General features: G+C 36.6%; 1 protein-coding gene across 1 annotated transcript in view; it reads right to left on the bottom strand.

Annotated features, from left to right (window-relative positions):
* ERC2 (ELKS/RAB6-interacting/CAST family member 2) overlaps window positions 1–13,674 on the bottom strand; it is a 398,530-nt gene that overhangs the window by 189,518 nt on the left and 195,338 nt on the right. Inside the window, exon 12 of the mRNA XM_059856421.1 lies at window positions 7,582–7,742. Within this exon, the coding sequence (XP_059712404.1) occupies window positions 7,582–7,742 (161 nt within the window). The remainder of the gene's footprint in view (window positions 1–7,581; window positions 7,743–13,674) is intronic.

Below are 13,674 nucleotides of genomic sequence, written 5' to 3' on the forward strand. Positions count from 1 at the left end.
GCAGTTTGAAACACCTGTAAACCTGGAACACTGTTAATCCTGCCTGTCTTCTAAGTGGTTAAATCACTATAGAATGTCATGTAACTGTCATATCTCACTTATAACCTGCACTTTAAACCAATCATTTTGTCACTTACATCATTTTGTAAATCCACTTATCCCCTATAGGGCAACAGAAGACACAAAAGGCCATTCAAAGTGTGGCCATTGATTTTTCCATATTCTATTAGTGGACTCAATATAACCCATTCTTAAAAATAATAATGGGTTAGAAATCATCTTATCACTATGTGAGTTTCAGTGAAAGTGAGCAATGTGGGAGGAAAGAGCTGATACTGCAGATAGAAAATAAATTTTAGGAACACAAGTCAAGAACAACCAAAGGGTATAAAGAAGTCCATAAAGAGCCAGCTCTTGTCTATGAATTTGTGTAACCCCTTTTGGGATCAGCTGATGTCTCTGTGGAAGCAAGCTCCAGAAGGTCACCAAGCAACCACTCCACAAAGCAGAACATCCCCCCTTCAAATCAATCACTGATTCACTTCAGCAAGAGCCTGATACTCCTCATGCTGGGAGATCTGACTAAACTCTACCCTGAGTTTATGCCTTCCTTTCTGAGTATTCAAACTTCAAACACACCCTCCCCCCTGCCTTACCCTCCCCAGACTCAGAAGTCTTTCAATTACTTCCCTCATAAAGCAGCTGCAGGATCCCCTTGCTCTCTTTACCATTCAGGTCCTGTGGAAAGCACTAAACCAAAAGAAAAGTATTGCAAAACACTTTATTTTGGAAAATTGGATAAGTATTGTAGAATTTGCAATATAAAATGTTTGCTGAAGCACTGACTGCTAATTTTCTATAGAAGCAAGGTACCAGAATGGGTAAAGAACAATGGCAACAAAACTGGAAATCAAAGTGCACTCCTAGGATATGGATTGGGAATGACCACCAAATTCTCTGCCTGGCAGGTGCCTCAAATCATGTGGATCAAAGGGACCTGAAAGACCACTTTCACAACTAGAGACAAAGTCCTTATGAAATGAAGAGAACAAGCCAGACTTGTTTTCTAGCTCAGAAAATAATGCTTAATTATTAAAACCATAATATGTGTTGTCTGGAATATGTCTGAACTCCTGCTTTGCCTTCAGACAATGCCTCTGGGACATAAGCACTCTACCTTTCCATAAAAGAGAGGAAGACATTGTCTCCCTGGAAACACTTGGAAAAAGTACCTACTTCCCTCTCCCACTGCCTAAATGGGACAAGAAACAATGGGAGAGGATCCAACTTCCTTTAGTTGAATATTCATATAAAATTAGGCAAAACACAGCCTCTCATATCACAGTTTGTAGAAATCCTAAACTGATCTTACTAACCTTCAACAGCAGGTGACAAGCTATTTTGAAAGTAAATTATGACCTTAAAATGAGCAAAATTAAGAAAATAAATTTGTTTCCCATGCTGATGAAATTTCTAACATTTTGTATCTTAGAAAATAAAATCAAAGTATACTATTGTTTAATCTGAACATAGGAACATAAGTAGGAACTTGGTGACACTCAAGTGTCAGTGCTTTAAGAGAAGCACTGACAAGTTAACAGCTCACTCATTCTATTCTCCCAGAGGGAAACATTTTACTGCTTAGAGCCCCTTCGTTGTTTACAAAAGAAAAACATCTTTTCATTTTAGTCAAGAAAGCTTCTGTTCCAGAGAACAAAGCCTTCATTTGGCCTTCTCTAATCTTTATGGTATTTGCAAGTTGGTGTCAAAAATGTTAGTCAAGGCATGCTGTGTTACAGGTCTGTGGGGCAAAAACAGTCACAAGAGACTTTCCACCCAAGTTAGGAGACCACATTACCATTCTAACTACTTCCTATGGAAGTCACAGTTGTATCAACATCCTGCTGGTTTGTTTGTATTTAACTTGGGATATGACTCTCTACACGCTCAGCATGAATCCCACAATTAAATTGAAGCAGTCCACAGGTTACTAAAAAACAGTCTAGTGTTCTGTATTTGAAATGGTACAATTTTTGAGACAATCAACTTGCTATCTGAACATGTTTATAGTATACATTACCACAGCTGCAACAAGTCAAAATCATCTTTCCAATAAAATTTTTTAAAAATAGTACATTTCTTCCTGAAAATTATTTTTTCTTTACAGCTATTTATACACATTCTGTTATGTTACCTATTGAGTACAGATATGTTAAAGAATTCACATTACAGAAATTATCATAGATATCCTTCTCTATATATAAACTGAAATACAGCTGGAAAAGAAGAAAAAAATTCTTCTTCCAAAATAACACTTTATTAATAATATAAGAAATCTGACCCTTGTGTTTGTTTGAACTTCAAAAAGACTCATTTAATGTCATGTAGCCACTACTGCTCACCCAGCCTAGAACTTCTCCCAAGGTATGTGCTGGCTGTTTTTAGACTATACCAGCATCTCAAAAGGAGCATAAACCAGGCAACTCTGCCCACACCTTTTAGTGAAACACCTCAGGTTCCAGAGGAGGGAAAAGAACCGATTATCTCCCTTCCTGCTTTTCTTTTCCCTTCCTGCTTTTCTTTGGGAAAGATGGGTGCAGAGGGACGCTCTGCCTGGCTGTAACACAGAAAGCAGGCAGGTCTGTAGGGAAGTCATCCTTTGAAGTGGTTTAAAGAAGTGAGTTCCACACATTTCAAAGAGCAGTTCCACCCCTAAATCACTTCGCCAATTTCTCCTACCTTGCTATATTACTTTCCTCCTTCATGGTGTATGGAAGAACAAAAAAAAAAAAAAAAAAAAAAAAGAAATTAACTTCATGACTACATGCAAGTAGAGTCCCTGAAATTTCATCAGGGATTTCCCTGTCAATGAGTGTCATGCCTCTGGCCTGTGCTTGCCCTGAACAGGTGAATTGCATACATAATTACTCTGAAACTTTCCAGATGTACTGGATTTACTACTCACACAGATTTCAGAAGTCCTTTTCACTATTGCTGTACCCACAGCAATGAGGAAGAAACCACTCTCCTGTGGGTGTCAGAGCCTCCTAGAGTTGAGCAATTAGGACATAAATAAAGGCAAACATGTTGAGTTCCCTCCCCAGGTGTCAGTTTCAGATGGTGATGGATGGAAATAGTAATCGGATAATGTAAGGCAGGGACATGAGCTGATTTGTCCAGGTGCTGGAAGCACATCTAGCTAGATTCTCTGGACATCCAAGGGCTCTTGTCAGAGCTGAAACTCCTGCTGAGCTGCTACACAGATGTGAAATCCCCAACTTCTACTCCACCAAAATTTATAGATGGAAAAAGGGGGCATGTCTGCAGAAAACCAGATGAATGGTAAACTTTCTTATACTTCTGCCACTGGTACTTCATAAAGCATTTTGACTTCTGTACATATTCTGACTTTTAGTTTTACACTTTACACAGTCTTTCCCTTAGGCTGTGACCTCTGACTTCCAGAACCCATTCAAAGACCCTCTTCATCCCTGCAATATCCTGAAAAGTCCACTTGAAGCCATTTGTGTGCTTTTCCATGCCTCAAGCTCTTGCTCTACAAGGCAGAAGGGCACCAGTCAGACCTGGTGACAGACAAGGGGACAAGGCACATTCTCCTCTCAGCAGGACAAGCTGCCTCCTCACCCCGTGGAGCTGCTCCTACCCAAACCATGGTCCTGCACCCAAGACTGGCATCTAGTGGCAAATGCAAGTGCCCTCTCTTTCTCTGGCAGAGCAGCTGAACCACTGACCCAGCAGGCAAGGGGCACTGTGTGTTCAGCACTTGTGCACAGAGTGGCAGCTGCTGGGACTGAATGCTTGGTGGAAAAAGCATTTTATCCCCCTTTTCCCACAAGTATTTCATCCCTGACTACACACAGGTGTTTTTAAATGAGGAAATCCATTGAAAACCAAAGATAAGCAATTTCCTTTTATTATTTTCAGTGAAAGAAATGGTGACCATACTTAAAGGAAGAGATGGTTAATTTTTTACTGTTACTGTAAGAAAGTTTACTGCAAAATCTAATTTAAAGTATATTTTTTGGACAGCACAGTAATGTTCTGTTTTTGTTACTGAATAAAATAACCAGTAGCTGGGTTTTTCTTAAGAGCTCTTTAATGCTTCATTACTAACCATCCAATTTATTTCACATAAGGGAAAATATATTTTCTTCTGGAAATTTGCAGTGAATTTCAGGGCAAAGTCAATTCCAACAGAACTGATTTAGCAATACCCACCGGTGATGGCATGAACTCTATTTAAGGCAAGGAAATTGCCTTTCAAACTCTTGGCAAGAATTCTGAAAGCTTCAGAGTAGTGAGTATGCTGAGTTAACAGAGGAAACACTCAGTAATTAACAACTAAATCTCAAAAATTAAGACTTGTCAGATGTTCAGGTCAAAAGATGAAGTTCTGTCTTTTGGGGGATAAATCACATGGCCACTTGCTAAGTGCAGTGTTTGCCACATGTGGCTAAGTCACAGAAAGATCATCAAACTAATGCAAAACCACAATGAAATATACTCTAACCTTGTACTTAACTTTCTGTGATGTTTACTCTATTTATTGTTTAACTTAAAATATTTTCAACCAAGAAAACACTTATTTTTGATAACAAAGCGGGGAGCTTGGGTGTTGGAGTTTTGTGTTTTCTTTTTACCTTTAGAGGTTGCAATGGAAGATAAAATGCATTTAGTTTAAAACTTGAACTTGCAAAAAGAGTGACAATCATTTTTATATCTTTTCCACCACGTGCCATTTGAATTTCTTTTATGACTATTGGCTCTCCAGGTCAAACTTTATATCTTCCAAAGGGAAAATAATTTCGACCATTTCTAAAAAGATGATCTGTCCCATGGAGCAAAACCCACTTTCCATGAGGGCAGGCATTTATTTCACATACATATATATATAGGGCAAGTTTAATATTATATAAATACTCATTTATCTATCAATACAGCTACCTAATTTTGTTACAAGCAGGTTTATGAGTTTTGGAAGGAACCACCACATAGGAAAGGAGATCTGTATGAAAGCACTGTGGTCATGAAAGTATGCTCCACAAATATGGCATTTCTGAAACATCTGAAAAACCTCCACCACATCAGAGTGCTGAAACTTCTCCTACCCTCAAGCTCTTCATGTTACAAAATGAATAAGCTTTTCTAGGCAAGCCTTGTGAAGTTCTCAGGAGGTTGTGCTCCTACTTGTGGACTCTCAGAAAATAAAAACAATGTCTGGAAAAAGCAGTGTTAGGATATATTTCTAACTACCATATTTAAAGCTCAGGCCAACTGAAATATTTCTATGGATGATAAATACATTTCTTAAAAAAACCATTACCATGGCTTTTGTCACACTATGCAATAGAGATTTTTTTTGAAGTATCATTTACTAAAAACTAAAAAGTGCATTAAGTGCAAAGATAAAGTGCAAAAATAAAAAGTGATTTTTGCTTTATGCTCAGACATACAAAGAGCACAAAGCAACAAGACAATGAGACAAAATGATGGATTTGAACACATGCCGCATTTTACTGTTAACATGTATGCATAACTTCCATTAATGTCAGTATGAGTTATGTGTGCACTGCTAAAATGATATGACCATAACAAAAATATTTCCCCCAGAACTAATATAGTAATATTTTTAATAGACATTTTAAAAAAATTGGAAATTAACATGCAACTGCAACTCCTTCTCCAAACTTACACTTGCAAATTCTTTAAAATAAACCTTATGTTTTTTCACAAATTGGCATCAAGTTAAGAAAGAACTGATTTTATAAAACTACCTTTCATTTAATGACTACTTATCTTCTTTCCAGATCAAAAAGACCAACCAGATATGAACAAGACCAGGCTGCTCTGCATTTTTATTCCAAATTTCCATAAATAAGCTAATTTATATGGGAAGAAGAAATGACAATTGAAGAAGTTTTCTAAAACTGACAACTCATGCTGGCCAGTAAATTAAGATGGATCTTGACAGTGACAGCCAGATGGGCCTAGAATGCAGAGTTATGGTTGGAACTTGAACATAATATAAGCCTAGGAAATCATCATGAATGTTCCTAAACACACACTTCATGCCTATTTAACTGGAAACTTGTAGCCAAAAACTGTAATCACTGGATATTGAATTTTTTAAACAATAAATAGAAATTTTGGTCAATGCTTCTGATTAATAAATTACCTTTAAAAAAACTAGGCTCTTTGCTACTGGGTCTTTCACTTCTAATACCACTCACCCAGCCCTTCATTCATAAAATAGAATGTCAAAATAAGTTCTACCTCACCAGTTTTTGCCAACCTTGTTTTCCGATTGCTTTGTGTACCAAATTTAAAACTTCACATTAACAGAATTAGAGATTTTTCCTCTATTTTGTTCAGCAATCGTTAATTATGATTAAAAAAAAATCTTATGATTAGGACAAAAAAAAGGCACTTGAGGAAACAGACCAAAGTACTATAGAGAAAATAGATAACTGGCACTGAGCATCTAAGTTATGATGGGACAAGAAATATGTACACATAACTTAATATTTTAAAAAACTTTTACAATGTATCTATTATAAAATATAATGTCCCAGAGTATTCTAATTCATATGTGATTCCATTTTTCTGTATGTAGACCTCACTAAAGTCAAAACCAGAAATTCCTTAGATATCCCTGGAAACATTTGTGCTTCCATTAAAGTATTTCTGCACCTGTATTACCTGGCAGACATTCTTAAAATCCACATTTATAAAACCCTGCTAAGTATGTGACTCCATTTCCACTTTTCCTTACTTACAATAACAATAAGAAAACCATGTTTTCTGATTATTTCCCTTCCTTTAAAATCAAGGGTAACTGTAAAAATTGACCTGAAGTTCTATATGGCTTCCTGCCTCAAAAAAACTGTTTCAAAATTACACCTGTGATGTTTCTGTGTTGAATGTTAACAACATAATTATCAGCCTAGCCAAGTCATAGCAGGTTCACCCGTTTTGCCAATTTTAAAGGTCATTTCAGAGCTTTAATGTCCCATAATTATAGATACTTGTTTTTCTTTGCATGGAGGAAGTTAGCTTTAAATTAAATGTCTCTCTTCCTTTTTCATTCTGAACACATACACAGTGGTAAAGTGTATACATAAATTCCTTGTTAGTTTGGGGGTGCTTTTAACCAATTCAAAGCAATATGCTTTGCACCATCAACAGAAAGTTAATAACTCCCTTCCCTTGCATGTGACACTGGCAGAGATTCCTGCATTGCATTCCCACTGAGAGATGGAGCTTTAGACTTTCAGTTTCTCATAGAAGTTATACAGTACTGATACTTTTACTTGCATGCAACAAAGGACAACTTACAAAAAATGCTGAGCACTTTTAAAATCAAGACTTTTGCACTTCTGTGCTTTTAAAGGAATTTCAGCGTCTTAAAACTATTACAAGTACCTTAGATTGAAACTTAAATATATGCAGAGAAAAAACAAAAAATAACAACAAAAGAAACCCATCAAAACTTTCTCCTATGGCAAAATCAGTTATTTTCTTTTATTTTTTCCTAGAAATTAGAAAAATCAAGGTACTTACTTCATTTCCAGAATTTCTTCAAGCTGTTTCCTTCTCTCTATTCTCAGGTTAGCCAGATGTGCTTCTTTTTCAGCCAAAGACTGCTGTGTTGAGGCAAGACGGGCTTTGGTAGAATCTAATTCTTGCCTGGTCTTCTCCAGTGCATTCATCAGCTCTTCTACCTGAGAGAGAGGACATTGGACATTTTCAACTCATATTCTTTATAACAAAACATATTAAATTCATATCAATATGCAGGGGGAGGGGGAACACACTAAAGGAATGATTTTCTGTAAATGGCTGCTCAAATAGTTTTCTATCATAACTGTTTTAAAAACTGACAGTAGTGTTTCAAAACCAAAAAAAAAAAAAAAAAAAAAAAACCTCAAAGTTTCCAGGAATCCATTAGCAATAAACAATATTTATACAAAACAGAGTTAACACCAGAAACCTATTTAACCTGGGCCACTGCCACATACAGACACAATTTATAAATATGTCCTGCACCATTTTTATTTTTTAAATTCAGGGTGGTGGTAACTCATCATAGAGGTTATTTCAGAAATTTTAAATGCAGCTATAGATGCATGTTTTGATATAAAAGTGTTAATGAAAACCCAACATTTTTCATGAAGAATTCACACCTTTGCAAAACAGGTTGCCCAGGGAAGCTGCAAACTCTCCAGTCCCTGAGTATTTTAAGACTTGGACTGAATGAAGCTTGGAGAATCTGATCCAACTTTGAAGTTATTTTTGCTTTGAGTACAGGTTTATAATGCATTGCCTCTAGTGGTCCTTTCTAATCAAATTATTCTATCATCCTGAACTTTAAAGGTCTGTGACAGCTCTAATAACAAGTTATTTTCCTCCTGATAACTGTGAGAAGCTCTGAAGCATGAAGTGTAGGAAAGTTGTGGTGATCCCATTTTGTCCTCAGGGTGGAGAAATGTCATGGAGAAACTTAAAGAATGGAGACAATATCATGACAGCTGTCTGGCAGCAGAAGCTTGACTTGTGGGGTGAATCATTTTCCATGAATGGCCTCCAGTAACCAGTATGACAGTGGGATTTCCTCCTCTTCAAATGAGACAGTTCACATAAAGTGAAATAGGGTTTGTTTTTTTTAGTGACAGAATGATTTGAATCATTAATGTCCTATTTCCTGTATGTTCTTTCTCACCTCCTTTGTCCAAATATTATTATTTTATAAACTAGAAAACACTTCAGGAAGAACCTCTAAAGGAAAAAAAAAAAATGGGAAAGAGAATATATTCAATTCATCCATGTTATGCAAAGCATTGAAAGGAGTTCAATTTTGCTGTGAATTGAGAAGTCTGACCAAATTCCACAATGCCCTTATTATCAGTGTGGCTACTTCTCCCAAGCTCATGCTTAACTCTTGTTTTCTAAAGTTTCCTAGCAGGCAATCAATGCTTATAAGCCATTTTTATTTCAATTCCAATATAGATGAGCTTCTATATAAAAAGTTCAATAAATAATACGAATAAATAATCCAGTTGTCATTAATTATAATGAGGACTCACAGCCTGTGTGCCAATGACACACTGATTACTTATTCCTTCCACAGCATCTACACAAACACTCTGATCAGATCAATTAAATACTAGAACTTGTCTGATGCCCTGCAGAGCATAAGCTGTATTTCATGAATGCAGATCAGAATTACCAACAGTATTGAAACTACTGATGTTCACCCTTCCACTCAGAAAGTAAAAGCACTGTAATGTTGATATCAATGAAATAGCAAGGAGTGCAACTCAGGAGTCTCTGCAGATGCAAGATTCCACTGAAGAAAGCAAGAAGAAAGATGATGACTTCAGACACCTTTGTAAAATGACTGTCTAGTGAACGTTCCTAGAAGCAGCAAAGAGAACATAAACTTGAGGGAAATAAAGAAATAAAAAAAGCTGGATTTGCACTTAAATCCCATGAAAAAAAAGAATTAACAGGCCAGAAGGGAAGAGAGCATATTTCTTTAAAAACATATTTAATTTCTAATATAATACCAGGTACTTTATCTTCTGCTTTAGAGCAAGAACATAAACCCATGCTGTCTCCAACAATGACAAGACTCAACTGCTAAAACATAGGATATTTCTAACTGTTTTCTGGCTTATTTCTTAGGCTTTTCCTTGTACCTCTTTAAAACTGCATCTAGTTTCTGCTGAGCATCCACTCTATCACTTAATTCCAGGCAACATAGCTTAATGGAAACTGTAGTAAGAATCAGAACAGGAAAGTCATTAATTCATACAGACTCCAGCTGTGAGACAGTATCTTTAAACACCAAGACACTCCCCACTTGCAGATTTGTTGGGCAAATGCAAATGTAAAAAAGTAGAATTCTTGAACTTCCATATTTTTAGTATCATTGTGCTCCCTTTTCCATGTTCTCAATTTGGTACCCAACCTGATGACTGACTGAATCCTCACCCAAGTTCATATCACATAAATCACATATTTTACATTTCAAAACATTTAAGAGAATTAAAGACTTGTGGAAAACAAAGCTGTGGATTTGTTAATGTCTATTAGTAACATACTCTTACATTGCCAGACAAAAGAGATCAAAGTTTAAAATAGAAGGGGAAAAAACTTTCAAAACTTAAATCTGAAAACTTTTTCAAACCACAAATCGTTAACACATGTCGACTTGAAAGTTTTACTTACATTTACACTTTCAACACAGTATTTGCCAGCAAGTTCTTCCTTCATTTTTCAAATATGACCCAAGTTCATGGCTGCATGTTTTCCTAGTTAACTGTCCTACTAACACCTACAGCCAAATTCAACTGGCAGGCATGTGCACAAGAAACTGATTTTTTTTTTTTTTAAATCAACTCCTATCAAATGTAAACATGTGAATGTTGAAGTTGCACAAACAATCCTCTCAGCACACTAATTATATAGCTGCAGCAGATGTGTTACAATGGAAAATTAACTTTAACCATTGAAGGCAGAATTATAGATGAAAATTTTGGTTCTGGGCAATCCCTGCCCCGGCCCAGCAGCACCACCTGGCAGGGACAGAGGCACTGGGGGCAGTTCCCACCTGGAAGCTGCTCCCTTTTCCCAGCCCTGTTCCTCAGTGTAAATGCTCCTAATCACAAACCCTGCATGTTTTGAATTCCCAGGAATACAAGTTTTAAAAGAGTTTATGGCAAGAACCTCAGTGAATGCACTTAGCTCAAGAATATTCTATGCCCTGAATATTTTATTAGCTGGGTTTTCTTCCCTTTTGCAAGACAATGGCCTCATTTTATCCTTTGCATTTTGTAATAAAAGCCTTTTTTTTTTTTTTTTTGTACTTTCAGAAAGAGCTTAACTGACCTCGGCACTTTGAGGATTTTATTAAAATCTGCACTAGAATTAAGTTTGCATTTCAGAATGGCAGAAACCCAGCAAACTAAACTACAGTAATTGTTTCTTAGTTTTGAGTCTATTTTCAGTGAACACTTTCTACTTGTTCTGCAACTTCACATTTTTAAGTTCTATCAGCAGTGTTTCACACCAAGATAAGAAAAGAAAAAAATGAATGTGGCTGAAGAATACATCTGCGCTACCAGATTCTGCAAATTACAGGAGGTTAGAGTTCAAATGAATGACAGTTTATTAAAAATGCCCTGGAGCATTCTTAATTCCAGATTGGATTCGGCTCAGTACAGCTCAGGCTAACATAATACTGCTCCAGTTTGTGGGAATGAAGAGGGGGAGGGACAATTGCATGTTTTCTCTGTTCAAGTATAATGTATTTCTGCAGGATGACGAAGAGCTGGCAACATTCCAGCAGTCAAGGTTAGTACTACTACCTTTAAAGGGTTGGCACTTCATTTTGGCAACAACATTGGTGATAAATACTAGAGTTTTGGATTTACCTGACTTTTTCAAGTATCAGTAGCTATACAAGAATTTCATACCTATTTTACTTTAAAACCTAATCTTGCTTTAACACAGAGATCATTTATGAATTTTACATAGTAAAAGGAAATAAAGAAATACATCTATTTAGAGACTCTTTTACTTTAGTATTAAAACATTAAATTTTTTTAAAGTTTAACAAACAATTACATTCATTCAATAAAGCTGGATGCATTTTGATAATAAGTCATGGAGTGTAAGAATCCATCCAGTTGTTTTGAAAGGGTTTTTTTTTTTTTCCATTTCCTAAGGAAATGCCTTTTTTTTCCTCTACTCCAAGTTACACACTACATAAATTTCAGTTATCTCCAGCTCTGTGAAGATTAATTTAATAAAAATAATGTTTGGGGGTTTTCCCCTTAGATTAGGCATGGGATTATAAAAAAGGAAAGACTATAATCCTCAAACTTTCTCTTTGTGGCTTTCCTACGAATTTATTCAGTCAGTGGCCTAAGAAGGCATAGAAAACACATTCATAGAGATGAGGGAAAACAGACAAAATGTATTTGTATGCACCAAATATCCACCTATCAGCTCTGTTGACTCTCAGGCTGGAGACCTCAGCCTTTGCCATGAACACATTGCCCGTGCCTCGCACAGCGAAGGTGAGTGCCAGGCATGCCAGGATGCTGTGCCAGCAGCTGCTGGCCATGCAGGGAACCACTTTATCTCGTGGCTAATTTAATTATACACCTACAGGAGGGCCAGCACCTGCCATGTGGACCTACTGCTTTTAAAACTGCCAGTGCTGTCCTGCAGGATGGTTTGTAAATACCTTGCTCCTTCCCGGTTTTAATACAAATTTCCCCAGCGGACAACTGCCTCAACAGTTTCATTACAAAGGTGTTTTTCCCAAAAGCAAACAGACATAGCAAAGTGTCATCCTGAGCTTTGCAAGACATGGAAATAAACTCTTTGTCACCCCCCCCTACTCTCTTCCCATCCCATTTGTCATCCATAGACAAATCCCTCACCTCTGACTTCCATCACAGTTCTTAAAGCCAGGAAACAGGTCTAACAAAACCAGGACAGTTCTGGAGGCTGATGCTCCTGAGCCTTGCCAAACAAAGAAATTAGACACATGCTGTGTCTCACAACCTTGGAAATTGTCAGAGAAGAAAAAAGTAACCATACTCTAGAATGCAAAAAGCTTTAAAATAAACATAATAAGTGAAGGATTTGACAGAATATTAAGCAGTATTTATAAATTCCAGGTTGGTTTTCCAACTCATAAAAGATTAGACAAGTAGGGCCCAGTGACATCAGCCAGCAATGCAGTGGCAGCTCAACACCAACCACCAGAAGCACTGCAGCAGCAGTACCCAGGGCAGGGCCATGTCCTTAGGAACACAACAGCACAATTCTCAAATAGGATGCCATTCTTCAAAATTTGACATGAAAACCTCACTGAGATTACTTCATTACCAAAATTAGGATTTCAAGTATTTTAATCCTCCTGCTAAAAGCTAGGTTAAGAACACACAAGGTTTTTGTTCCATTCAGATAAAGAAGAGACAGCATAGAGAGGGCACATATTTCCCTTCCAGACCTGCAGGGAGAGAAGGTTCTTTACTTTCCTTCCTATTACCATGCTGGCTATCACATGGTGGTTACCAGCCATGTCAATTCATACAAGCACAGTGTTATGACAGAGACATATGTCCATCTGCACACAGAATTATTTTGAAATGTAGTGGATTCCCATAGCTCAAAATAAATAGATATCCTAAGTGAAAGGTTTACTCCTACTGTGGTCTTCATTAAGGTAATTTAAGATTTTGAAAGAAAGTTTTGGGAACTGTATTCAAGTGGTTTATTTTTCTGGTACAGGCTGTTAGAACATTTATCATCTTATTCTAAGCCTCAGTAATTCAATAAAATATAGAACCCCAACAGTATCGTTCTTTGATTCATTATCTGTGATTTGGTTTTCCAATGAATATAGTGATTTCACCTATAACAGAAAAACATAATAAAATTATTTAAGTGTTTATGATCAGTATTTTCCAAAATTGAGTGAATTTTTGAATCAGTTAAAAAAGCCAAACCAAACCAATAACTAAAAGCAACACTTTTTTTATTAAATCAAACAAAATTATGATCTAAATAATGGTAACTTCTGTGCTCTGGGGTCATGCTCTTAGATGAAAGCAAAAGCTATTCTCAAGTACAAAG

Source organism: Haemorhous mexicanus, chromosome 11 (assembly GCF_027477595.1).
Source record: "Haemorhous mexicanus isolate bHaeMex1 chromosome 11, bHaeMex1.pri, whole genome shotgun sequence".
In the NCBI taxonomy this organism is placed as follows: domain Eukaryota; kingdom Metazoa; phylum Chordata; class Aves; order Passeriformes; family Fringillidae; genus Haemorhous; species Haemorhous mexicanus.